This window comes from Pleurodeles waltl, chromosome 4_1, assembly GCF_031143425.1.
Source record: "Pleurodeles waltl isolate 20211129_DDA chromosome 4_1, aPleWal1.hap1.20221129, whole genome shotgun sequence".
Lineage (NCBI taxonomy): Eukaryota > Metazoa > Chordata > Amphibia > Caudata > Salamandridae > Pleurodeles > Pleurodeles waltl.
This window is the reverse complement of record NC_090442.1, coordinates 572,878,717-572,905,316: the sequence shown is the minus strand read 5'-3', so window position 1 is coordinate 572,905,316 and position 26,600 is coordinate 572,878,717. Positions and strand designations below refer to the sequence as shown.

Genomic DNA, 26,600 nt, shown 5'->3' with positions numbered 1-26,600 from the left:
ATATTAGAACAGCTCAAAGTGAAAATATTCACAGACAGTTAATATGGAATTGGTTTTTGCATGACTTCGGGCAGTTATGGCACCAGCGAGGTTTCATGACCTCATCAGGATCACCCATTTAAAATGGTGAAAGAACTCATAATCTGTTAAATGCTGTGCAGTTACCGGAGACGACTGTGTTGTAAAGTGTGCCGCCCACAGAAGTCAAATGACTATGTATCATTGGGTAATGCCTATGCATTGTTTATGGTATAATGTTATTGATTTGTGATTGAATGCTTCTGACTACTACACTCTGCGCCAAGTCCAAAGTTTTAGGGGTCTCTATTGGTGAGAATAGTGAAGGTGTCACACCAGCATGTTTGTGGTTTCTGAACCTGAGGTGGGAAGACCTCCGAGAATATGCCAACAAAAAGTAGTGTTCTGTTGATGTGTTATCCCAAAAATCTAGTCTCAATGATTACACCTCAAGGGACACTCTTGGAGTAGCCATGCACTCTAGAAAACGTTGATCAATTGAAATCCTGGGAAAAAAGAACCAATTGTGGCACGTACTATACGCTGGGACTTTAACTGCCTTAAATATTTGTTAACATTTAAAACCGCAAACTACATTGTTAAGGAAATAAATAAATGCACACAGATACCTTAACAAATGTACTTGTCAAACTTACTTGTGACTGTGATAAAGCACCAGCACCTTTACTCTCTTGTGAGAGGAAGAATCGAACAGACATTAAGAGCTCCTGGACACAACAACGAAATTCATCCTCATTCTGTCCACCAGTAGCAATTGAATATAACTTCCGGGACTGTACTATATACTTAAAAATATATTCTTGAGCCTAAAAAACGAAGCACAAAGGTTTGCTCAGAGTTAATATAATCACATTTTGAAGAAACTATACAAAAAGTTAAGACTTCAATCGTCCTCTTAAAATCTGCATTGTTATTTCAAACATTTACTGCTTTGTGACCTATACAGAAGACAAACTTGGCGAATTTCACATCACAACTTTGTCATTCTGCAGTTTTACTGAATATAGAGTTGCAAAACATTGTCAAGAGTTACAATAGAGCTGCAGTATATTAAACAGAGAAATTGAATGTGTGACCTTTCTCTGTTTCTGCTGCCGACACAAAAAGAAGCATCTTTAACAGCGTTATCAGTAATGATGATTCAAAGGCACGTCTTTGATTAAAGGAGCTGTGACAAGAGAAAACCACTGAGGATAAGCTACTGGTATAGCCTGCCAAATATACTTTATACAATGTGCAATGTTAACAAAAGAGTAACTACTGCAAAGCTAAGTTCTGCAAAAGTTCGGACTAAGCATCTCTTTATTACAAATGTGTTATCTACTCTGTATTAAGGTACTCCAGGAAAAAAAACATTGTATAAGCTATATTTTTGCATAGGATTGCAAAGAAAGTATGGGCCAGATTTTGAATTTGGTAGGTGGAGTAAAGCCAGTTGGTGTGGTGGAGAACTTATGTGAAAAGTTTGGTGTGTGCCCGTCATTGGTGACAGATGCTTACACCAAACTTTAGAAAGTTTTACATGTTCCATTTTTTTGAAAAATGTAAAAGTAATGGACCCCACAACATGGCAGTTTTCTCTCTTGGTGTTGGGTATTTGTTCTATTTTTATTGTCCTCCACCACCATGATTTATCTGGTGGTGTCAGACAGCAAAAAACAATAAATGATCTAAATTGAGAGGACAACTGGATGGCATACTTCTAAAGGCATTGGCACTGCAGGGGCCCCCAGGGGCCCCAGGACACCCGTTACCGCCATCCGGTCCCTGGCGGCGAACACAGGAACAGGATGGCGGTAAGGGGGTCGGAATCCCCATGGCGGCGCGGCTAGCAGCGCCGCCGTGGAGGATTCCCCAGGGCAGCGGGAAACCGGCGGGACACCGCCGGTTTCCCGTTTCTGACCGCGGCTGTACCGCCGCGGTCAGAATGCCACGGAAGCACCGCCAGCCTGTTGGCGGTGCTTCCGCCGCCCTCCGCCATGGCGGTCCATGACCGCCAGGTTCAGAATGACCCCCACAGTTTGAAATGTATTTGCGTATCTATCCCACAGAAAGACGTATTACCCAGGAGATCCATTAAAAAATGCAAAACAGTAAGTTTTTAAACCAGTTTGACCTTAACGTAATTTTGTGTTTAAATATTTAAACAAATCTTTTGAAAATGTGTCATGCCAAAGTGGTCCAAAGAAAATCTATTAACAAAAATTGAGCTAAACATTTTCTAGTGTAGTTGTTTATTCATTTATGAATCTAACACAAAAAAAGAGAGCAGAAAGTGCAGACGGATTACGTGCACACTTTTTTGTACTCTTAAAAAAGAGAATACAGATGACAACTAAATTTGAGGAGAACTTCCTTGACAGTATGAACATTTGTACAGAAATGCTCTCAGAGACAGGGCTACTTTTATAGTCTTCTGTTACCTTTAGCACCTCCTGGATATGTTCTTGCCGCTCTGCTTCTATTATTCGATCCACATACCATTTCAACACTTTGATGAGGTCCCTGATGTGTTAAAAGAACAAAGAGAGAGAGAAATGAAGTTTTGTGTAAATATATCAAAAGGCAAACAAGGAACAATATTGATAAGATTGTATGTTCTACTTTGGAATTGGGACAGATGTATTCAGTCCTGCATAACCTCAAGTGTGGCAGGTCTTTCCAACAGTTGCATTTTCAAAACTTCACTACATTAAGAGTCTGTTATGTTCTGTTTTTTGGTAGTATATCCTATTTGGTTGCAGCGTTTAAGATCAGTACTCTCTATGAAGCACAAAACTGACCCTTGGCATTTTAGTGGTTTTATGTTAGGCTATTCGAAGCTTTGTTATTTTGTTTGGAAAACACAAGGCAACAGCCTGACGTCTTGTAATTAAATAAATATTGCTGTTAGCTGAAAGAACGCTACTTGTGTAACTTAGTTGAATGATCCGAAACAAAGGAGCCACAGTATCTAAAAAGGTGGTGTTCTTGGAGACAATTTACTACAAGCCACCCTGTTTTACGAACGTTTCTGTCAGGCACTCGTTTCAATGTAAAACAAATCGCATCTTCTCATAGTAAAGACAGAATGTCAGATTAAAAAAGGTTCATATGGATGAGTGTTAAAATATATTCATTTTCATGGGTTCATTATAAGCCTTTCTCTCAATACACTCTTGCGATACCTCTGCTAGCACCCGTCTCTAATGTAAAATTTATTTTCTTTGGTAACGATATATCTAGTAGAGACATATTGTAGTTGCAGATTCCTTTCCTTCGAATTTACCCCATGCATCAGACCAAATCCAAAGATTTTTATTCCAGCAATACCCTTGTGCGTCATTAGATGGCGTAGGTCGACTCTGCCTGCGTGGTTGGCATCGTAGTCACCGGGATGATGTCTGGCGTAGTACACAAGACGCCGTCTCAGCGCAGTGATGTCAGTTTCTTTTCATGACTTTCTACGTCAAAGTGGAGAGCTGCAAAGAACAGTGAAATTGGTGCGCCAGAGCCAAGGCCCTGAATGAGGAAGTCCTGTCCCTAGAAATCATTTCGCAAGCAGGGGGATGGGTGGGTCGGTAAGAAATCTGAAACTAGAATATGTCTCTACCAGATATGTCGTTACATCTGACAGGAAATTATAGTTGCAGATTCCTTACCTTAGAATAGATACCCAAGCAATGCCATCCTCGGAGGTAGGCTGCGAACCAAGATCATAGTAGAAAGTCCTGCAGGACTGAACAACCAAAGTAGCCATCCCTACGGACCTGACTGTCCAGGAAGTAATGTTTAGTGAATGTTTGCAGGGATGCCCACGTAGCTGCCTGGCAGATATCCAGGACAGGAACTCCGCATGCTAACGGAGTGGAAGCAGCAGTTGCTCTGGTGGAATAAGCGCGCAAGCCCAGAGGGGGTTGCTTCTTTTCCAAAGCATAGCTCCTTTTGATGCAAAGAAGTACCCATCGTGAGATGGTACTTTTTTCCACCGCCTTCCCTTTCTTTGCACCCACATTTCCAAAGAGTTGATCGTCCAACCAGAAATCTTTAGTACGTTTGAGATAGAACTTCAACGCTCTTTTTGGATCCAGGTGGTGAGGTCTCTCCTCCTCATGAGAAGGATGTGGGGGTGCGTAAAAAGTAGGCAAAGAGATGGACTGGCCTTCATGAAAAGGTGTAGCAACTTTGGGAAGGAATGAGGCCCTAGTGTGTAACACCACTTTGTCAGGGTGCGCAGACAGAAAATGGGAGCTTAGAAGATAGAACCTGAAGCTCACTCACTCTGTGAGCAGAAGTGATGACAACAAGAAAAACAGTTTAGAAAGTAAGGAGCCATAAGGGACAATTAGGCAACGGCTCAAAGGGAGCACACATTAAGTAAAGACAAGATGCAGCTCCCACTGAGGCATGATAAACGGAGTGGGAGGAAATAAATGAGTGAGGCTCTTAAGGTATCTCCTAACAATAGGGGACTTAAACAGTGAAGGCTCAGATAGCCGATAAATAGTCTTTCAGGGTGCCCGAAGCAGAGCGCTGCTGGGCCAAAGAAAGAATGAACATAAGAACCTCAGAAAGAGGAGCAGAGAGGGATCAACAGAGTTGTTGGTACACTATGCCACAAATTTATGCCAACTGCAGGCGTATACCGTTTTGGTGGAGGGATGCCTGACTGCCAAGATTACATCACAGACTTCGGATGGAAGGTCAAAAGCCGTCAACTGCCACCGCTCAATCTCCATGCAGGAAGGCGGAGACTGGACAGGTTCGGGTGGAGAACCGTCTCCTGTTGCAGCGACAGAAGATCCTCCCAAAGAGGAAGTCTGAGTGGAGGATCGAGGCCATGCTCAGCATCTCTGGATACCACACTCTCCGTGCCCAGTCCAGAGCCACTAAGATTACTTGGGCCTGATCATTCTTGATCTTCTTGAGAACTCTGGACAGAAGTGTATAGACGGGAAGGCGTAAAGGAGGCCGGAATTCCACCAAGTGAGTGCCACTTTGGAAACTAAAATGCGCGAAACAGCTGACATTGCACGTTCTCTGTGGAGGCAAACAGATCTAACCAAGGCTCTCTCCACTGCAAGAGGCCTTGTGCCACCTCCGGATGGAGACGCCATTCATGATCGGCTATGCATCGACAACTGAGTTTGTCTGCTCTTTTGTTAAGAGAGCCCACCAGATGTTGAACCACCTGGGTTATGTCCTGATGTGCCAGCCATGTCCAGAGGCGCAGCGCCTCCTGACAAAGAGTCCAGGACCCTACTCCACCCTGTTTGTTGCAGTACCACATGGTGGTAGTGTTGTCCATGAACACTTGCACCACTTTCCCTTTGAAAGAGGGAAGAAATGCTGTCAAAGCAAGCCTGATCGCCCGGAGCTCCAAAAGATTGATATATAGTCCAGACTCCGCCGGAGACCAGCGGCCTCTAATCTCCACCTCTCCCATGTGGCCGCCCCATCCCAGAAGTGATGCGCCCTTCACTATGGATAGATCTGGTTGGGGAAGGGAGAGGGATCTGCTGATGACCGAACGCCAATTCGAAAGCCACCACTACAGGTCTTTTGCAGTCCCCTCCAAGATTTGCACCATGTCGGAGAGATTTCCCTGATGCTGCGCCCACTGAACTTCCAGTCCCACTGCAGAGCCCACATATGCCATCTGGCATGTGCCACTAGCAAGATGCAGGAGGCCAGGAGAGTCATTCTCACCAAAACCCAAGTTAAAAGTTGAAAGATCGGAATCATAACCTGAATATCCTGGTCTAGCTTTTTGGGAGGATAGGCCTGAAATTGCACTGTGTCCAGAACAGCTCCGATAAAAGGGAGCGTCTCAGAGGGAGTCAAGTGTGACTTCAGCATGTTTATAGGGAACCCCAGCGTGTGCAGGAGGTTCGTGCAGTCTGAAGATGGGAAACAACTTTCTGGGGTGAGTCTGCCTTCAACAGCCAGTCGTCGAGGTAGGCGAAGGCAAACCCCCAACCTGCGCAGATAAGCAGCAACCACTGCCATCACTTTCATGAACACAGAAGGGGCGCTGGTCAGACCGAAAGGGAGCACGGTAAATTGAAAGTGCTCGTGACCTACCACGAATCGTAGGTAACGTCTGTAGGCAGGGAAGACAGGGATATGAAAATAAGCATCCTACAAGTCAAACGCTACCATCCAGTCTCCTGGGTCCAAGGCAGACAGGACCTGAGCCAGGGTGAGCATTCTGAATTTCTCCTTCTTGAGGAAGAGATTGAGGGCCCGAAGGTCTAGGAAAGGATGTAAGCCCATGTCTTTTTTGGGCACCAGAAAGTAGCGGGAATAACAACCACAACCTACCTCTGGCACAGTGACCCTCTGTATGGCTTCATGGCCCAGAGAGAGACAATTTCCTGGCGAAGAAGTGTCAAATGATCCTCCAGAATATGGCTGCATGATGGAGACATGGCTGCTGGGGCAGTCTCGAAGGGGAGGGAGTAGCGCCTCTGAACGATCTGCAAAACCCACCTCTCCGTAGTGATGGACTTCCAGTGGGGCAGGTGATGGTGAATCCTGCCCCCAACTGGTTCAGAGGGGGGGAGGGTGGACTAGGAGGGTTTGGAGGCAGCAGCAGGGGCAGGGGTAGGAGTAGGGGCAGACTGGGCAGACTTCTGGTTCCCTGCCCCATGGCCACACGGGATTCCATGTCCCCGGCTATGCATGGGCGAAACCACATGTGTGGTACGGTGGCTGGGAATGGGACACAACAGGGAGCCCCTTCCATGCCGCGAAAGGTAGACTGTTGGGGATGACGGGCAGTCGAAAGGTCGAGAGACCGAGCCGTAGCCCGGGAATCCTTCAACCTCTCAAGCGCTGAGGCCGCCTTGTCTCCAAAGAGACGGGTGCCATCGCAGGGCGTGTCCATAAGGGTCTGTTGGACATACCCTGAGAAACCAGATGTTCTCAACCAGGTGTGGCACCTCAAGGCCACCATTGTCACAACCGATCTACCCAGAGAGTCAGTTGTGTCCAGCCCACATCAGATAGTGAACTTTGTCGCGTCTTTCCCATGGGTAACAGCTTGGGAGACGATAGCACAGGCCTCCTCCGGTATCAGCAAGACTTGCGCGACCATATTCCACAGAGAGTATAACAGTCCAAAAGACATGCAGTGTTCACTGACCGCAGCACTAGACTGGAGGAAGAAAACATCGTCTTCCCAAATTGGTCCAGTCTTTTTGATTCCCTATACAGAGGTGAGGAAGGGAATGCGCCAGAGGATGAGGATGCCTGGATAACAAGGCTCTCAGGCGTGGGGTGCTGGGACAGGAATTTAGGGTCATTCAGGGCAGGCCGATGGAGGCGTGCGTTTATCCTATTCATAGGTCCCCCTGTGTTGGGTCTGTACCAAGTACCCAAAAGGACATCGGTGAGGGCTTCAATGAATGGAAGAAAAGGCTCAGAGGTGGAGCCCCTGGTTGAAGCACCTCCGTCAGGAGATTAAACCTGACCTGAACAGTAGACAGCGAAAGGCCGAGGACATCATGCGGTGACAGTCCTCGCAAGGTGTGAATCCGGTGTTCAGGGACATCTCTCCTGATTAGCGCGTGGCGCGGAAAGAAAGGAACTGACGTCACTGCGCTGAGGCGGCATCTATGTACTACTCCTGACATCATCACAGCTACTATGGCGCCATCGACGCTGGCAGAGACGACCGGCACCACCTAGTAGCACGCAAGGATATTGCTTGGAGAAAAAGCTCTGGATCCAGTTTGACACCTGGGGGAAATTCTGAGGTAAGGAATCTGCAACTAGAAGCCTCTATCAGATATAGCCACTCATGTTTTCACGGCAATGATGCTTTAATCAGGATATGCACGTACCTTAAATAAGCACAATGACTGCATCCTAACCCTCCGAGGAAGGAGGTGCCAGACTGGATGATCTCAACAATGTTTAGTGTATAGGTCCTATCTGAGGCTGAACATATATAAATGCATCACTATTATACAACCTGTGTCAGAAGATCGAATCAACACAGACCTTCAATTGCTTGACTACAGGTGTTTTCAGGATTGTGCTGAGTGGCAGAACTGTATCACACGTAAGCAGGATTAAAACAAAAATAAAACACTCACAACCATCCATTGCATAGAAAGCCCAGTCATCAGAAAGAAGGCACATGGGTCATGACCTCAAATATATTTAAAGCTGGGGGTAAGTGGACAGAACCCACTATTGCACAGAATGAAATACTGTACTCTTGCCCACTACAAAACATACAGTGAAGTCAAGTGAAGTGCAAGATTTTTCCAATCACAAACCCATGAGAGAAATCCCTTTAAGTATCATTAGTCTTACCTCAAAGCAGCTATATTCAGGCCAGTGCCCTCTACCAGATACACCATGCTGTTAGCTGCTGTGTTTTGCTGTGATAAGACACGTGCCCACCTTGACAAGGGTGTGATACTTTACAGTAAAGAGAGATATGCAACATGCGCACAAGACCAAAGGAGGGGGAAGAAGAGTGTCCAGCTGACCAATGACGTTCAGATGGAAGACTGCTTGGGCCAGACAGGATTCTTTGTGAACTAAACTGTGTCCATAGCCAAGAACTAATTCTAAATTAACTTGACCACACAACACAATAAGTCGCCTACACTAGGGTGAAAAACTGTACAAAAGATGAGCAATCAAAATGCTTCCATATAGCAAATTCAAGATAGTGAAGGTACTCAGAAAATAAAGACAATTCTGGATAAAATAATGAGTGTTAAGGATTCATGTCTGCCCGTGGTTGAGCACTGGTTAGAGTGTTTACCAAGGTTGACGTGAACACAGAGATTCCTGTGTATTAAAATGTGGTGGGATAACAATGAGACACAAAGTAGCTTTGTGCATATCCTAGCACTAGAATGACAACCATCCAAGAGATATTCAAACTTGTGAATTCTATAATACTAAATGAGCATTACCAAGAGTTATGACAATAAGTATCTGCTAGCAACATTAAATGACTGAAAGGCACCAACAGACTGAATTATATCTTGTAATTGGACTTTCCATCTGTTGTGCTGGTAGAGTTACCTCCTCATCCAGGACTGCCAAGTACAATCAGCCATTTATTTACTTTTCTGGCACATTGGCAGAGGTTTCCAACTAACAGGAATTAATCCATCATTAGCTCATTTTAAGGACAAACACTCTTATAGAAAATCTGACAATGTTTGTCTATGCAGGTGGCATTTCCTGCAGAAAATGTGGACAGTGGAAATTTACTCGAAAGTATGGAGTGAGCATAAGTGGACATACCTTAGCATGGCTTTGGGGGTTGCCAGCCATCATGTTCATTTTCACATTCTTACATTTCAATGAATTATTGCCACCATTCCCTTGTTTGTTTTTTACAAAAGCAAGTCCATCTGATAAGGGGTGGGTCAGCCAATTCACATTAGATGGCATTTGCATTTGAGGAAGTATGTCTGCACATTGGCAAAGTGAATACAGAACATGGGAATTTATGCCTTCTGTCTGTTTTTTTAAAACCTTAAGTCATGTACATATTTCACCGGAGGCACATAAGGAAGTCTGCTGGTTTCACAGCAGACTTTCTGTTATCAACATATTCAATAACAGACCATAAAAAGGTAAATACAAATGCATGCGGCATAAGCATAAGGTGGATATGAAAAAACACGTGACGTTACTAGCACTGAACCTGTAAGAATTTAAAGCACACAATTTTGAAAACAAACACACAGTTTTATTAATTCGGTAAGATACTCTCTAAGCATCGGAATATAAGGCCTTAAAAATAACAGATAAACAGCTATGCAGTTCATAAATGTGTGACAGCGCTATATGGTTTCAGCAGTCAGATGGCGAGTGAGTCCAGTGCAAACATCAAGCTAATTTGTGAGATGAAGTGAGATGCAATAGTCGACGACCTTTAAAACTGGAGTTGGTACACATTTAACATGGCTGTGATAGAGATAATAGAGATCATGCACCTGCTCAAAAAAGTAATCCAGTGAATAGAAACTAGTTGACCCAGAGATCTGAAGGTACCTTGTGCATGAGATATGGTGGATATAAAATCTCACAGACATGGCATCTGGGTCAACAGCGCATCAGTGTTTAATCTAGGTGGACTTTGCACAACCTAGAAACCATGTTCATGAATTTCAAGGGCACTCATGTTTAACCACCATATGCACAGTGGTTGTCTTGGACTGTGGGGATGTTATAAAGGCTTACTGAAAAATATTTTTCCCTTTCAATGTGAAAATGGACCCTGCTTGCTTTCTTTATTTAGGATTTACAAGTACCAATGGGTATCTGTTTCTCAACAGAGAACACCCCAGAGTACCTGTGATGTATACTTTACCTAAGATACATAAGAGATTGAATAATCCACCAGGTAGACCTATTGTCTCTGGCTGTGGCTCTATCTTGGAACTGTTATGCCAATACTTAGATTTTTTCCTGAAGCCATTTCTGCCTATGACTACTGCATATATTAGAGACAGCATGCATTTCATCAATTCATTTGAAGGGATGTCATTCGATGAGTCTACTGATCTCTTGGTCACTATGGATATACAATCACTATACACCAACATTCCACGAGGGGAAGCTGTACAAGTTATCACTGAGGTGGTAGACTCAGGAACACAACCCGTACAAGTCTCTGCTTGGTTCTTGGTATCATAAATGGAGATTGCCCTAACAAAGAATTACTTCTTGTTTGACAGTTGCTTTTATTTCTAAGTCAAAGGAGTAGCGATGGGGTCAGGCTTTGCCCCAGAGTTGGCAAATCTGTGTTAGAGACCAGAAAGTGGATCTGGCCCGGTCCTGGGATTGATTGAGCCTTCATTATTTGAAACTTCCCAGTTTAAATGTCCAACATGGGTGTACTGTGATATGGAAGTTATGTCTATTTGGGCCTGATTTATCAGCCCAGCATTTGAGGGTATTTTGAAGTCTTTGGTGACATAAGGCCTAGGGTGGTTGCAAGACACAGAAATAATTTCATCTGTCTCCTACATATACTATTGGTCCTGATGATGACCTGTTGGTAATTTAGTTACTTCTGGAGTTGAAATGTCTACAATATCAAATGTGGACTGTTTTAATTTTTGGGGTTGAAAATTGGGTGTGCACAAGATATGTGTATCACTTATGAATTAAGTATACCTTGAAAGTCACATGGCTATGTATATATCTGTAAATAACACTGGTGCACTATAAATTCACTTATTCACGTTCACTACACCATCACTTACCTCAGGAGCACATATATATATATATATATATATATATATATCATGTTATTTTTGTTTAATGTTTTTATTTTTGATATGATGCGAGGTTGAGTTGGCAGAGGATAAACCAGATAGGAAGGAATTTGTTTTGCATGTGGTAGAAAAGAAAAAAATACTTTAAAAAGTTAATTTACATAAGACCACCTTAGGGAGGTTTTATTTTGACTACTGCTGTGGAAGTTGAGGCTTACACTTCCCCGCCGGGACCATTTTGATTTTTTTTAATTTACTTACACAGGTCCATGGGTGACAGGGTAGGCCCCTTTTTTTAGCACATGGCAGTAAGTAATCAAAAGCCAATAAGGATAAAGGTTGCAGGTGGTTCACAAGCTTGCTGAGGTGCTAAGAAGAATCTGGTGTTCACCAGGTCAAATGCAGTGGAAGGGAAAACTAGCATATGGATGAAAAATCAGTGCTCCTCTTGCTGAAGGAAGTGGATGGTGTGCACACAAGCCTTCTCAGCAGAGTGTCTACTCTAAAATCCAGATAAGAGAGGATTACTGCAATTGTTTGTTGAGAGACAGTAAGAGTAGTGCTCAAAAACTACCTTTTCATTTTGGTAAAATGGAGGATAAAGGAGACTGGAGTGAAGGGGTACCCGTCGTGGCAGGGGTCTTTGAGTAGTGTGAGGATTGTTGAAGGTTATAATCATTTGGGGTATATTGTTGTTTAAGAAACGTATGAAAGACATGGCTGTTACCAATGGAGAGAGAGAGGGAATTGACAGTTGAGTGTGCAAAAGACAACAAATAGGTTACATAACATGATAGTGGGGGCAGTCTACTCTGGGAAGGAAAGGTTTCTGGCTGTTAGGATGAGTGAGATAGGATGACTTTCATACGATCTCCTTCTCCCCAAAAATATATCCTACACACTTGGTCACTTATCAAGGGTCTGAAGGATCTGCACTGTCTCCCCCTCCATGCCCATATCATCTTCAAAACCAGCTGCAAGACTTACAAGGCTTCTGAATGAATACCCCAACATACCTAGTGAAGAAGCTCTATCTGACAAAAATGTGGTGGTGTTAGACTACTGCAGTAGAGTAACAACAGTGATCAAAAACTAAATAATAGGTTACACTATGGAAGAGAGGGTTCCAGAACAAAAAACATACACGTGAATTAGGAATACATTTTCCCATTTTCGGTTTCTACAAATGGCAATTTCCTGTATTCATATCTCTGAAGACCAAGTACCAGCAACCACAAAATAACTCATTAACATCCACTGAATCTGAAAGAAGCTTGCTCATTTTTCATCACTTTTCCAAATATCAATTTTCCTACCATGAATGGTTTGATGTTAGAAATATGGGTCAATTGTAGTGTAGTTCATTTCCTTTTAATGCTATTCTAGCTTACAGATTGTCTTTCGATCAGGGGTGCAAATGCCTGCTTTAAAAGGCTGTGCCCACTTTAGCAACAAATGCCATGATGCACTCCCCATTTAGTAAACATGCAAGCTTCCTATATTGTTTGAGCACGTGAACTGATGAACATGTGTGGACTGAGGAAGGGGAAAAGTGAAACATTTTAAATAAATTTGATAAAGGTAGACAAGTACTTACCACGGATTTCCAGTAAATGTAAGTTAATTTAAAAGTCTTGCTTACCATTGAGAAAAGCGTTCCTTACACAGAGAACCAGCAATGAAGGACAAATATTTTGAAATAAATTAAAAAGTAACGTGTCTTACCTGTACGCAAGTGCTCCAGCAAAATGACTCTCAATATAAGTGTCCATAACTGGTTTAAAATGTTGGAACTTGCTATCCTGCAATAAGTTAATTATATGCACCTGAAAAAAACACAGAAGTTGTATTAAGCATGATTTTACAAAAATTTGTAAGTATGCATGTTAAAATTTCCAGGAGTCAATATAAATACTTTTGACATCTCTAATTAGTTTTCACTTTATGAATAACTGGTATTTGTTAGAAGTTAATTTTAACTTCAACTTACCAAGCAATCAAACACTTTTGAGGCATACTTTTGAGAACTTTCATCCAAAATCCCAAATAATGTGTCTAAGGTATCTTGTAGGAACTATCAGAAGCAAATAGAGACATTTATTAGTTAACTACAATTGCTTTTGCAATACAAATTATAAGGCAAACAAGAAAATGGTTTGCTTACCTTTACTATTTCTGAACCATCTATTTCTTTTAATTTTGACAGACAAACTGTAATTTTTTCTGGATGGGCTCGCCACTTAAGTAGATCCAGCATGTCCCCTATAAAAGTGTGCAATGGTTCATTGTAAATGGCAAAGAGTAGATTAAAAAGTGCTAACATCACTAGGTTCATGAGATCTAGGATGTAACAGGATAAACGATTACACCAAGATTTTAAAAAAGGGCACCTAAAGTCACATTTACTAATTATTATACTCTCTGTAAATGGACAAGTTACTTACCTTCAGTAACGCCTACTTGCAGATTCCTTACCTAAAGTTTTCTCCCAGGCGTCAGTGTGAATCTGGAGATTTTTCTCAAGCAGTACCCCTGCATGCTGTTAGGTGGGGTTGATCGGCTTCCCATCCGTCATGGGTATCGTCCACGCCGGATATGATGTCGCGGGTCCTATATAGGTGCCACAGCAGTGCAATGACATCAGTTTATTTTCAAGACTTTCTATGCCAGAAGTTCAGAACCATGAAGAACACTGACCACTGGTGTGTCAAAACTTGGGCCCTGAAAATGGAGTCCCTGTTAGTTCGAAGAGCAGAAAGGATGGTTGGATTGGTAAGGAATCTGCAACTAGACATTGTCTCCACCAGATAAGGTGTTACCATAGGTAACTATCTTGTCCATCTGACAGAGACATATAGTTTCCAATTCCTTACCTTAGAATAGATACCCAAGCAATACCATCCCCAGAGGTGGGTCTGTGAACTAAGATCACACTAGAAAGTCCTGCAGGACGGAGTAGGCAAAGTGCTTGTCCCTACGGACCCGACTATCCAGGCAGTACAGTTTGATAAGCGTATGCAGAGATGCTTACGTTGCAGACTGACAGATGTCAAGGGCTGGAACTCCGTGTGCTAACACAGTGGTTGCAGCTTTAGCTGTGGTAGAATGAGCACACAAGCCCACAGGGGAATGCTTCTTAGCCAGTGTGTAGCATATTTTTAATGTAGAGTATGACCTATCTGGTGATTGTTCTATTCTGCACTGCCCAACCTTTCTCCACATCCGCATAACCAACAAAGAGTTGCTCATCCACCTGGAACTCTTTGGTACAATCAAGGTAGGACGCCAACGCTCTTTTTGGGTCCAAGGGGTGGAGTCTCTTCTCTTTTATAGAAGGGTGGGTGTTGCATAAAAAGTAGACAAGGAAATGGACTACTTGGAATGGCGTAACCACTAGTGTGAAGCACCACGTTGTCAGGATAGATGGAAAGGTAGGGTGGCTTGGATGACAATGCCTGCAGCTCACTCACCCTGTGGGCAGATGTAGTGGCCACAAGGAAGGCTGTTTTGAAAGTAAACATCCTGAGAGGACAATTGTGGAGTGGCTTAAAAGGAGCACACATCAGAAAGGTCAAACCCAAATTCAAATCCCATTGGGGCATAATGAATGGGGATGGATGAAACGCATGAGTAACACCTTTAAGGAACCTATTTACAATTGGAGATTAAAACCAGGAAGGTTGATGAGGCAACCACAAAAAAAGCAGAAAAGGCGGCCAAAAAACCTTTGGGAGTGCCCATCGCAGAGCCCTGCTGGGCCAGAGACAGGATTAACAACAAAACCTCAGAAAGACGGGCAGGGGGGTTTTGGGTGAGAGGGAAGGGGGTCAACAGACTTGTTGGTTGTCCATGCCACAAATTTCTTCCAACAACAGGCGTATACTGTGTTGGTGCAGGGACGTTTGGTTGTCAAGATTAGATTACAGACTTCAGGCGGAAGGTCAAAATCTGTCAACTACTGCCACTCAATCTTCATGCAAGAAGGCGGAGACTGGATAGGTTCAGGTGGAGAAACTCCCCTGCTGCTGCTCCTCCCGAAGGGGCAGTCTGATTGATGGCCATGCACAAAAGCTCGGGATACCATACTCTTCGAGCCCAGTCCAGAGCCACAAAGATTACTTGGGCCTGGACATTCTTGATCTTCTTAAGAACTCTGGGCAGAAGTAGTATGGGCAGAAAGACGTACAGGAGGCCTGAGTTCCACTCGATAAGAAAAGCATTGCCAAGCGATTGCCACCTTGGAAACGCCAACACGCAATACTGCTGACATTGTGCATTCTCTGTGGAGGTGAACAGATCTAACCAAGGCTCTCCCCACTGCTGAAAGAGAACTTGCATCACCTCCGGGTGGAGATGCCATTCGTAAACATTGTCAGCTGAGTTTGTCCGTTCTGGTGATTAGAGAGCCCGCCAGATGTTGAACCACCAAAGAAATGCCCTGTTGTTCCAGCCACATCCAGAGGCCCAGAGCCTCTTGATAAAGGGTCCACAGCCATACTCAGTCCTGCTTATTGCAGTGCCACATGGTGGTGGTGCTTTCCATAAACACCTGCACTACCTTTCCCTAGAGAGAGAGAAAACATGCTTTCAATGCCAGTCTGATCGCACAAAGCTCCAATAGGTTAATGTGGTGTCTGAACTCCGCAGGAGACTAGATGCCTCTGATCTTCTCCTCTCCCATTTGACGGCCCCAGCCCAAGAGTGATGCATCTGTCACTACAGTAAGATCTGGTTGGGGAAGGGAGAAGTATCTACCTCTGACCCAATCGTGGTTCGTTAGCCATCGCTGCAGATCTCATGCAACTTCCTCCAAGATCTGGACCATGTCACAGAGAATTCCCTGATACTGCGCCCACTGAAACTTCAGGTCCCACAGAGCCCCCTCTTGGCCTGTGTCACCAGCAGGATGCAGGAGGCCATGAGGTCCACCAGCCTCACAGTCATTCTCACTAAAATCCAGGATTAAGGCTGAAACATCAAAACCATAGCCTAAATATCCTGGACTCGCCGCTAGGGAGAATAAGCCCGAAACTGCACTGTGACCAGAACAGCTCTGATGAAAGGGAGCGTCTAAGAGGGAGTCAGGTGTGTACATTTATAGTGAACCACAGTGAATGCAGGAGGTCTGCCGTAGTCTGGAGGTGGGAACCAGCCTTTAACATCCAGTCATTGAGACAGGGTAATACTGAAACCCCTGATCTGCGCAGATCAGCTGCGACCACTGGAATCACCTTGGTGAACACCCGAAGGATGCTGGTAAGACCAAAAGGAAGCACAGTGACTTGAAAGTGCTTGTGGCTTTCTGTGAACCACAAGTAATGTCTGTGGGCAGGCAGGAGGGGCTATGGAAATACACATCCTGCAAGTCCAATGCTACCATCCAGTCTCCTGGCTCCAGGGCAGATGGAACCTAAGCCAGAGTGAGCACTTTGAACTTCTGCTTCTTGAGAAAGAGATGACTGAGGGACTGAAGGTTTAGGAAGGGGAGAAGGCCCTTGTCCTTTTTGGGCACCAGAATGTAGCATGAATAACAACCACAACCTACTTCTGGTATAGGCACCCTCGCTATGGCTCCCTTGGCCAAGATAGCCGTAACTTCCTCTTGAAAAAGTGCCAAGAGATCCTGTGTTATCCGATCATAGGATGGTGGCACGGATAGTGGGGTGTGGTAGTTTTCAAGGGGCAGGAACAGCCCCTTTGGACTATCTTCAAAGCCCACTTGTCTGACGTGAAGGAGCAGGTGATGGTGGTGAATCGTCAGACTAGGAATGTTTGGAGGCAATTGCAGGGGGGGTATGGGAGTGGACTGGCCAGACTGCTGGTTCCCTGATCCAAGAGGACTGTGGATCCCACATCCTAGCCACACAGAGACTGGGCAGCATGCACAGCACGGTGGTTAGAGGGGATCAGATGTGGCTGCGCGTGCCCCTTCCAGAGCCACAAAAGGGGTGAAAAGCAGACTGAAGGGGGAGAGGAAACAGAGAGAGGCCCAAGGACCTGGCCATAGCACGAGAATCCTTGAAGCGCTAGAGCACAGAGTCTGCTTTCTCTCTGCAGAAACAGGTGCCATTAAGGGGCATGTCAAGCGTGGTGCCTCAAGGCCACCGCTGAAAGAACCACTCTGCCCAGTTAGTCTGTTGTGTCCAGTCCACATCAGATCATGAGCTTTTTTTGCATCTTTCATATTAGCAACTGCTTGGGATTAGTAACTGCTTGGGATAGCCTGGCCTCCTCTGGGATCTGTGGCAGTACCTCAGCAACCGTATCCCACAGAGTGTGAGCATAACGGCCCAAAAGGTATGCTGTGTTCATGGACTGCAATGCCAGGCTGGTAGAAGAAAACATCTTTTTCCCAAATGTATCCAGTCTCTTGGATTCCCTGTCCGGGGGTGTGGAAGGTAATGCGTGCTGGAAAGTGGAGAACTGGACAACCAAGCTTTCAGGTGTAGGGTGTTGCATAAGGAAACCTGGATCACCTGGTGCAGGAAAATGGTGGCAGGCAATTGTCCTGTTCACAGAAGCCCCTGTGATAGGTTTGACTGCTCTTCACACAACCAATTAATATGAAGCTCCCTCCTCTATAACCACGGAAGGATGAGAGAGCATGGCAGTATCTGGGGAGGTATCCAGTCCACTGGCTTTACCCAGGTCCGTACGCCAGTCCATGGGGTTTTGGAGCTGGTATTCTAAAGGATCCCTTGACCCACCCCTTGCTCACTGTATCCTAGCCCATGGTAATAAGGCTTAGGATCTGACATAGGGGTAAGGCTCCTGCTGGTACCAGACTTGGCATCTATACGACCCCCATCCGGCTCCGTGTCAGAGTCAGCCATGAGAATGGGGGGGCACAGACGGCGCCAGGAGCGTCAATGTCAGAACCCACACCAGGGTAGGTCGGAGTGGCACAACTGAAGCCAATTTAGATCCATGAATGGCTAACTGGGTGTCCCTCAGAACAGAGGCTGAAACCGGTGGCACGGAACCCGTAAAGGTCCCTTCTGACTCCAGAGGAGTCAGAATGCCCAAAAATGAGGCGCATGGCATCATAAAGCTATAGGTTGGGCAGGGGTCTCTTCAGGTCCTGGAAGCTCTGGGAAGCACGAAGTATGCCCAGACACAGGCTCTGCACATGAAGGGCTCAATCAACAATGCTCCCGCTTCCTTATCTAATCAGCCGACGAACGAAGTGAAGTGGAAGAACTTTTCGCCTTCTTCGACGACTTCTTATGCCTCGACTTAACTGAACGTCCGAGGACCTGGAGTGTGACAAATTTGATGGAGGGGGCTCCTCAACCAATCCCAATGCCTTCCTATCGACCAAGATCAGGACTTACACAGGGCAGAGCAACGAGCCATCATCAGTTTAGGGATCGCTCACTCAAAGCGTTCAGATTTACGGCCCGGCACCCTGAGCATGACTTCGGATCATGGTCGTGCTCCAGACACCAAAGGCACATGAGGTACGAATCTGTCACGGATAACGCCCGATGGCAGGATCCGCAGGGCTTCAGCCCTTTCTTACAAAAAGACATCCCTCAATGTACCAGGAGTAGAAACACTAAAAAAAAAAGCCTTCGACAAAAGTCAAAAAAAGACCAATCAAAAAATGGCTGAGGGGTAGATCAGTGCTGGCTGGCACAGATAGAAAAGAACCAACATCAGCATACTCTTATATCCAGCGAGGACAACGCTGATGACAAACATGGAGCATATCAATGCCACCTAACGGCACGCAGGGGTCCTGCTGGAAAAAAATATCCGGATCCAGACTGAAGCCTGGGGGGAAATTCTAAGGTAAGGAATCTGAAACCAGATGTCTCTATCAGATATTACTGGCATGTCAAATTAGACGCAACAGATATGTATTTTTATTATTAACATTAATAATATATCCTAGATACTACTACTTTTAGAGATAGTTTTAAAGTGATACAGTAGTAAATAAAACACATTATATTCTGCAAATGCTATCTAATAAAATGTTTATAACATTAAGGGCAGATAAATTATATTTATTACTTTCATTAACAAATAAAAAAAATTGGTAACAAAAAACTTCTTTCGTGCTTGCAAGCACTCAAAAAAAGTTTAGTTGCATGTTTTTCAACATTCAAACTATGTTATTTTATATATCAGTCATCTGGCACCTCACTTAATTTGATGCGAGCTCCCAGAGGTGCCAGTTAAAACAAAGACCACAAAGAAATGCCTTAATGCCAGTCTGATGGCAGTATGGGCTATTGCTAAACATGTTTATCTGCAGGAGCAGTACAATCATCATACCAAAATGTGCCGATATTTTTTATTTGTGTGATATGTGTTTGATATAGAAAAAGGATTCAAACAAATATTTATGATCAAAACATAGTTGACTATTCCCATTGCAATACCAAAGCGATAAACATTTAAAATGGCTGATTAAATAGCTGCAAGTATGCAAGCAATGAAAGATGAATTCTAAAGTTTTGTTAAACTTTAAAAGCTGCAATGAAAAAATATAAATTAAGGAAGCTGTAATTCAACAAATGGTTTACAGAGTGAGGCTTCATTGAATGTGTGGGTGTGTAAATCAACCAGGCTAGAAAGGCGTTAGGATAGAGGTAATGCAAAGTAATGTTAATATAAACGGAAAAATCACATTATGTTAGATTTGTTTTGGTGATAGTTTACTTGGATGAACCGATTTAGTGGGTGAGAGTGGAGCATTGTCTTTGTGAATGCTCAGTGCCAGTTGGTACAATATTAGGTTCTGCTGTTTTTCTGTGGAATTCTTTACATTAGAATTATACCCATCCTTGGTGTTAGACAGGCACCTACAATGTCACACAGAAACAAGGCATCCAATTGTCCACACAGGTTTACAGTGTTATCAAGGAGCTAGCTGCTCCCCAGCAACTGTCACATTTTAGACTAAGGGCCTCATTTAGATATCAGTAGACAAGTTACTCAATCACAACATTGATGGATATCCTGTCCGCCGAAAACTAAATCCCATTATATCATATGGGCTTTAGATTTCAGCAGACAGGATATTCATCACTGTTGTGATGTGGTAACCTGTCCATAAATATCTAAATCAGGCCTTTAGTCTAGAATCTGCAGTGCTAGGAAACATCAACTCAACCAATGACGTGCTGTTTCAAGCTACTTGTGTGATTCATATTGGTATGTGGCTCTGCTACCAAGTTTTCTTCATAGCCTTTTCCTTCTGGCTCCAGGTGTGCTAAACAATGTTCCTACTGGTCTCCAACAAGTGAACTTTAGACCTTCAGAATCTATTTAGCTCATATACACAGAGCCCAAATCATTATGATATTCAGAGGGTGTAGACTTCAATGGACTCTCCTCATGCACGTTGCAGAAGGCAGTGTCTCTTTATCCAGATCTTCCAAGAGGTCAGAGAGATCAAATGCACATACACTCATGCAACACTCATGCACTCCTTTTTTACACATAGGCACAGAAATGCATCAACGTGCACAAAGTGAATGACAGTGACAGAAGAGTGCTAATTTCAGTCAGAGCAGCTCAAATACAGGACTATAGAAGTTAGGATTGACTTTTGGTGGATGGGTACCATAATAGCCCAAGAGCAGAGAGACCCAAAGAGCAACAAACACAGGTGAGTTCTACTCTGTGTAGAAGAGAGAGGTATGCATGTGTCCCCACGTGTTGTCTACTGGAAAACATAGAAAAAAAAAAAATGTTGGTTACAATAACAATATTGCTGTGCCTTATGGGACAAAGGTAATATAGAGGGAGGATGGGCAAGAGGCCAGTAAAAGTAGAGAAGAGCATTTACAGTTATGTGGGGAAGGGGGTGGGACTATTAAAATGTTTTTAGTATTCAGAGATTGGTAGCTTTAAGGGCCTATAAGAGTTTTTATGGTTCAGGGAGGGGTATCATTAATGGGTGGTTCTGGAATTTTAGGGGTTGTGAATGGGTAGCATAAAATGGTAGTAAGAGGTATTATAGGTTTCTGAAAAGGGTAGTGCTAAGGGGTTGTAACTGTTCAAAGGTTCAGCAATAAGTAAGGAGTTTTTAAGGTTGAGGTAAAGGTAGAATTAAAAGGTAAGAAGGTTTTTTTTAGGATTCAAGAACAGGTGGCGTTGAATGTAGAAAGTAGTTTTTAGGGTTCAGGAAATGGTAGCTTTAAGGCGAGGCAGTGGTTGTTAGGTTCAGGGACTGGTTGTGCTTAAGGTATTGTAAGGGGTATTTAGAGTTCAGGGAAAGCTAGCATTGAGAGGTAGACTGAAGGCCCATTAGGATTCCAGAAAAGACAACATTAAGGGGTACTAATGTTTTTTGGGTTCAAGGAAGGGTAGCATCAGAGGCAGACAGAGGTGGGAAGCATTGAGGGGTACTAAGGTGTTACTAGGGTAGAGATGGATAAAATAAAGAATGCATGTACGAAACGAGTTTTAGAATTCCACATTTTTGGAATTCCAATAGGTAATGAAGGACCCAACGTTATTACCTCTAAAATTTAAACTCAACTTTAATTAATGTAGTAGAATTTTTAAAATTCAACTTTACTGCATGCAACCGTTTGCATAGAAAATGACTGCATTTCAGAATATATTTCAACTTAGTAGAGACAATTTAATGTATGCTGATAAATGTATTGCTGAAATTTTATGTTCATGCTGGGCATGTGCTGGTATAAGAGTTATTTTGTTTGTTAATGGGAACTCATTTTATGCTATAAGTTGGACTACAGGAACACCCTCTATGCCGGGATCAACAAAAAAATCACTAGAAGGCCGCAGGCCATTCAGAACTCGAGACCAGAATCACTATCAAACTTCTACACTGCACTCACATCACACCACATCTGAAGAAGCTCCACTGGCTCCCCATATACAAATGAGAACAATTCAAGCTGCTCAGCTGTGTTTTGAGGGAATTACATAATATTGGCCCATCATACCTCAACAATCGCATCTACATTCACAAACCTTCCACACACCTTCACCCATCAGGACACATACTTTCACACATCCCAGGCATACGGAAAACCAAATCTTGCAGTCGAGCCTTCTCCTAAATCACTCTTAAATCACCTCCTAAAACATAAAACGACCTGCCGCTACACATAAGAGCCTCCTCTTCATTTCTTGAATTCTGCAAGAAGCTGATGACCTGGCCGTTTGAGTAGTCCCACTATGCCCTAGGTTTAGCTAGACTCACACACCTTCCTAGGTGATAGAGCACTCTACAAATCTGCATAACTTATCATATGGCATATGTGTCAGCTCTACCAGGAAGCACAATATTTAAATTCTATACTGTTGCCAGCTCATACATCTTTTCCTTGGCAAAGATTCTCAGAACTGTCTTACAGAAAGAGCCTCAAAAGAACTTTAAACTTTAAGGTACAGGGTATTTGCATCCTGGGCACTGCAAATACCTCTTCAAGAATGACAGACTGGTGGATTCCTAATTGAGCAAACACATGCGTGGTTAATTTGTGAATTGTTTCAGATTTGGAGTAAATATTCCCTTTGTCTGGTATACTTTCAATGGAGTTCCACATTAAAGCTTCTATTGTCTGGGAGTATTTTATATCTATCTGTTTTCTACACATTTTCATCATTGCATTTTTAGTTAGTGCTTGTACTTGGATCACAGTTTTCATTCACAATCATCTGACTAATTCATCCTCCATTAAAATAATTTTAAAGTAAAAGAAGATGTGTGGCAAATGGGAAACCCATGACGAAAGGAATTGTTGCAATTGGCCACTGTAGCTATTGTACATGCAGATATCCATCTTCAAGCTTGAAAAATAGGCAGGACAAGTCATTGGAATAACTGTATATGCTGTCTCAAAGAAGCTGGAAAAAGTGAAAAATAATACTATAAAACAATTGAGAAAAAGCTATTGGGTGGACCGGCCTATTTAAAGTGTTTGATCAAGAACCATCTAGCGGATTCTCAAGGCTGTAACTAAAGTATGAACTACGTAATGAGTATTTTTCTAACTGGCAAGATGACACAAAAGTAGTCATAGACTTGGGGGAGAATACAGAGGATTTAGGGTTATGACAATTATGCTGATGGCGCACAATTCCTGTGCCTTTAGGACCTCCTTGACCAACTGATCTACCATAACTATTCAAAAAACTGCAGCAACCATGTGCTTCATACTCACTGGATCAGAGCCCTGGCCCGATCATGTTTTCACTAAAGGACTGGACCAGCTCTAGCTCATCTTTATCCTGAATGACTCGATCAACACAGACATCTTCCAGGATGCCTGGAAACGCCACAGTTTTCCCTCAGTGAACCCTAAAACACTAGCCAACTACAGGTCCAATCGCGCTGCTTCCCTTCCCGGTGAAAGTTGTGAGAAAAGATCTACCTGCCTACCTCAATGACAACAAACTCCTCAACACCACCCAATCTGGTTTCAGACCCAAACACAGCACTGAAACTGCCTGCATCACTGCCATGGTCAACACCTGACTGTTCATTAACAGAGGAGACCTTGCTGCCCTCATTCTTCTGGATGTATCCCGCCACCTTTCAGATTAGGTTATCTCTCACCCCAACCTAATTCATAGTATACACCATGTCAGCATTCATAGACAGGTACTCTGATTAATCTGTTATTTCCTTACGGGCCACACCCAGAAAGTCATCCTTACTCCTTTCACCTCAGCTGCTGCCAAATTCATCTGCGTAATACAACAAGAATCCTTGCTCAGTCCCACCCTGTCCAATGCTTATATGGCTCCACTTACCAGTATAATTTGTGCCCAGAGAATCAACATATTAAACTATGGTGATGACAATCCAACAAAACACTAAATACCCAGAACTGCTTTTCTGCCTGCATGTCTGATATCGACAGATGGATAAAAAAACAATTGCCTGAAGCTCAACCTAGACAAGACAGAAGTAGTCATCTTCAGCAAGTATACCTTGCTATGGGACTCTACTTTACTGGCCTGCTGATCTCGGGTTAACAAGCAACATAACCAGCCATGAGAAGAACCTTAGAATAGTAGGAGATAATCAACTCACTATGACAGGCCAAGTGAATGCAGTCTCCACTTCTTGTGTCCTCACACCCAAGATGCTAAAGAAGATTTTCAAGTGGCTTCCCCTCAACACTTTAAGAACTGTCACCCAGGTCCTCATCACCAGTAAGCTTGACTACAGCAACACACTCTACAGAGGAGTCAACGTGCAACTGATCAGACTATTCCAGATATCATCTGCCAGACCCGCAACCACATCACCTCACACTTCAACAACCTCGACTGGCTCCCCATCCACAAATGGGCTCCTCATGCACACATACCTGACTTGCCCAATATCAGCTCCACCTACCTGAACAATCTCATTAATGGACACAAACCAGACACCTCTGCTCAGCTGGACTCCTACTTGCACCCCCAAATACACAGAATCAGATATGGTGGCCATGCTTCCTCCCACCTCAATCCCAAAACCTGGATTGGCCTACCTCTGCATATCACAGTCACCTCCTCAGATCTTGTATCATGCAAAGAATCTGAAGACATGGCTCTTCACCTAGTTTGAGTCAGCGTTCGGTCCCCGCCATTCGTGCTTTTCAGAGCCAGGATAGCATCACGGATTAATTGTGTGAGCTACAAATAACTATAACATAACTTTTTATGAAAGCATGTCCATTTGACACAGCACAAATGGAAAGGATGGTGTAAAGGCAGTAGATTCAAGTTCCAGATTTATTGATATTGGTCATGTCATATTAAAAAATGCTGATTTGTTTCATAAAACGTCTTTTTGTCACTAAAGGTAAGGGTTGAAGGGAGCAATATTTAAGGCTAAGTATGTGCAACCGCCAACATGCTAGGCTATTTAGCCATCTAAATTGGTTTCCATAGCGAGATCTGACAAGAAAATTACATAACAGTGGCAAAGCCAGAACGTTGTAGTGCAGTGGCCAGGAGGAATTTATTAACAAGGTTTAAAGGATTTTTATTTATAATTGTTTTATTGCTTTTGCATAATAAATGTAACTTGGTAAATCAAAGAAAAGATGAATGGAGGGAATCTGTTACAAATGTGCAGTTCAACACAGATGTCTGGTACACAAAGATCATCACATCAGAGATGCATACTGTGTCCAAGCTGGTCTCAGGCCCCAGTTTGCGGAGATGTCCATGGTGTCCCAGATCTTAGCATGCTTTTTGCACAACCAGGCCATTTATAGACCATTTGTTCCGTGGCCCAGTACCAGTCTGTCAGTGACAGAGTGGAGGCAGATCACCAGTATTGTGCAATCTCTCTTTTACCAACCAAAAACCTGATGCTAGCCAATGACCTTTCGGATCTCTAGTCAACTTCTCCCTTAGTTATTCTTGGTAATGCAACCTTAGGGTCCAGCTCTGAGGGATTAGCTAGGACACCCATAAAGGTATCACAGATCTTTTACCAATAGTGTTGAATAAAGCAAGGATCCCAAGAAATTGAAAATAACGTAGCCTCTGTGTTCATGCATTGAGTACATTCCGGGCCAAGCCTGTCCTCCATCACCTATGTGGACTGTAATAGAACCTCTGAAAAATAATTGAACTGAATGAGCGTCAGATGGGATAGCCAGGACCGTGGCATAATTTTCGCCTCTCGCCAGTCGTCATCATCAACTTCACCTAGTTCTCTACAGCGAGCATCCCTAACAGCTGTGAAAGGGTATGGGCCATTTAAGATTACGGAGCTGTATAGCCTGGAAATCCATTTGCTCTCCAGTGGCTCCATAAAGAGCTTTATCGTGAGAAAGTTATACTCTGACACCAATGCTAAGTTTTGGGTGTATGTTACTGAAGCATGGGGAACTTGCAGGTATGTGTAAAACTGACTTATGGATTTGGAAGTCCTCTGTCAGCAAAGAAAGATGGTAGGAAGATGAAGGGAACATTTTGTAAACCTGGGAAACACAATCATCTTATAGTGCACAGCTCTACATAATATGGAAAGTGGGAGTGAGGTCCAGGCCTCCAAGTCTGTGTGTGTGTGTGTTGCAGCAGAGGGGTGATATTTAAGTCCCAGGCCTCGCAATGGTTATGCGGTGCTGTGGATCCCCAGAGAGCAAAAGTTTTTTGTAGCCACACAGAGGTGGATATTGGAGACCGGCGGTAGCAAAGGACCTGAAAGAGGAAAGTATGTGCATTTGGGCCGGTTAACCTACAGCCTGGAGGCATCCCCATAAATTTGGAGAATCTCCCTTGGCCAATGGAAGGTTGTCTGTGGATGAGTGAGAACAATAAGTAGGTCATCCATGCATAGCGCTATCCTATCTTCCTGTCCGTTGGGCCAACAGAATTCCA

The 26,600-nt window shown here is 43.7% G+C and overlaps 1 protein-coding gene across 2 annotated transcripts in view; it reads right to left on the bottom strand.

The window, feature by feature from the left end:
• The window catches only part of DOCK4 (dedicator of cytokinesis 4), a 1,300,588-nt gene that overhangs the window by 625,243 nt on the left and 648,745 nt on the right, over positions 1-26,600 (bottom strand). For both annotated transcript variants that reach the window (XM_069228963.1, XM_069228964.1), the window contains exons 18-22: positions 13,444-13,541; positions 13,270-13,353; positions 13,005-13,105; positions 2,463-2,544; positions 675-845 (exon numbers count right to left, since the gene is read on the bottom strand). In XM_069228963.1, coding sequence (XP_069085064.1) covers positions 675-845; positions 2,463-2,544; positions 13,005-13,105; positions 13,270-13,353; positions 13,444-13,541 — 536 coding nt within the window. The remainder of the gene's footprint in view (positions 1-674; positions 846-2,462; positions 2,545-13,004; positions 13,106-13,269; positions 13,354-13,443; positions 13,542-26,600) is intronic.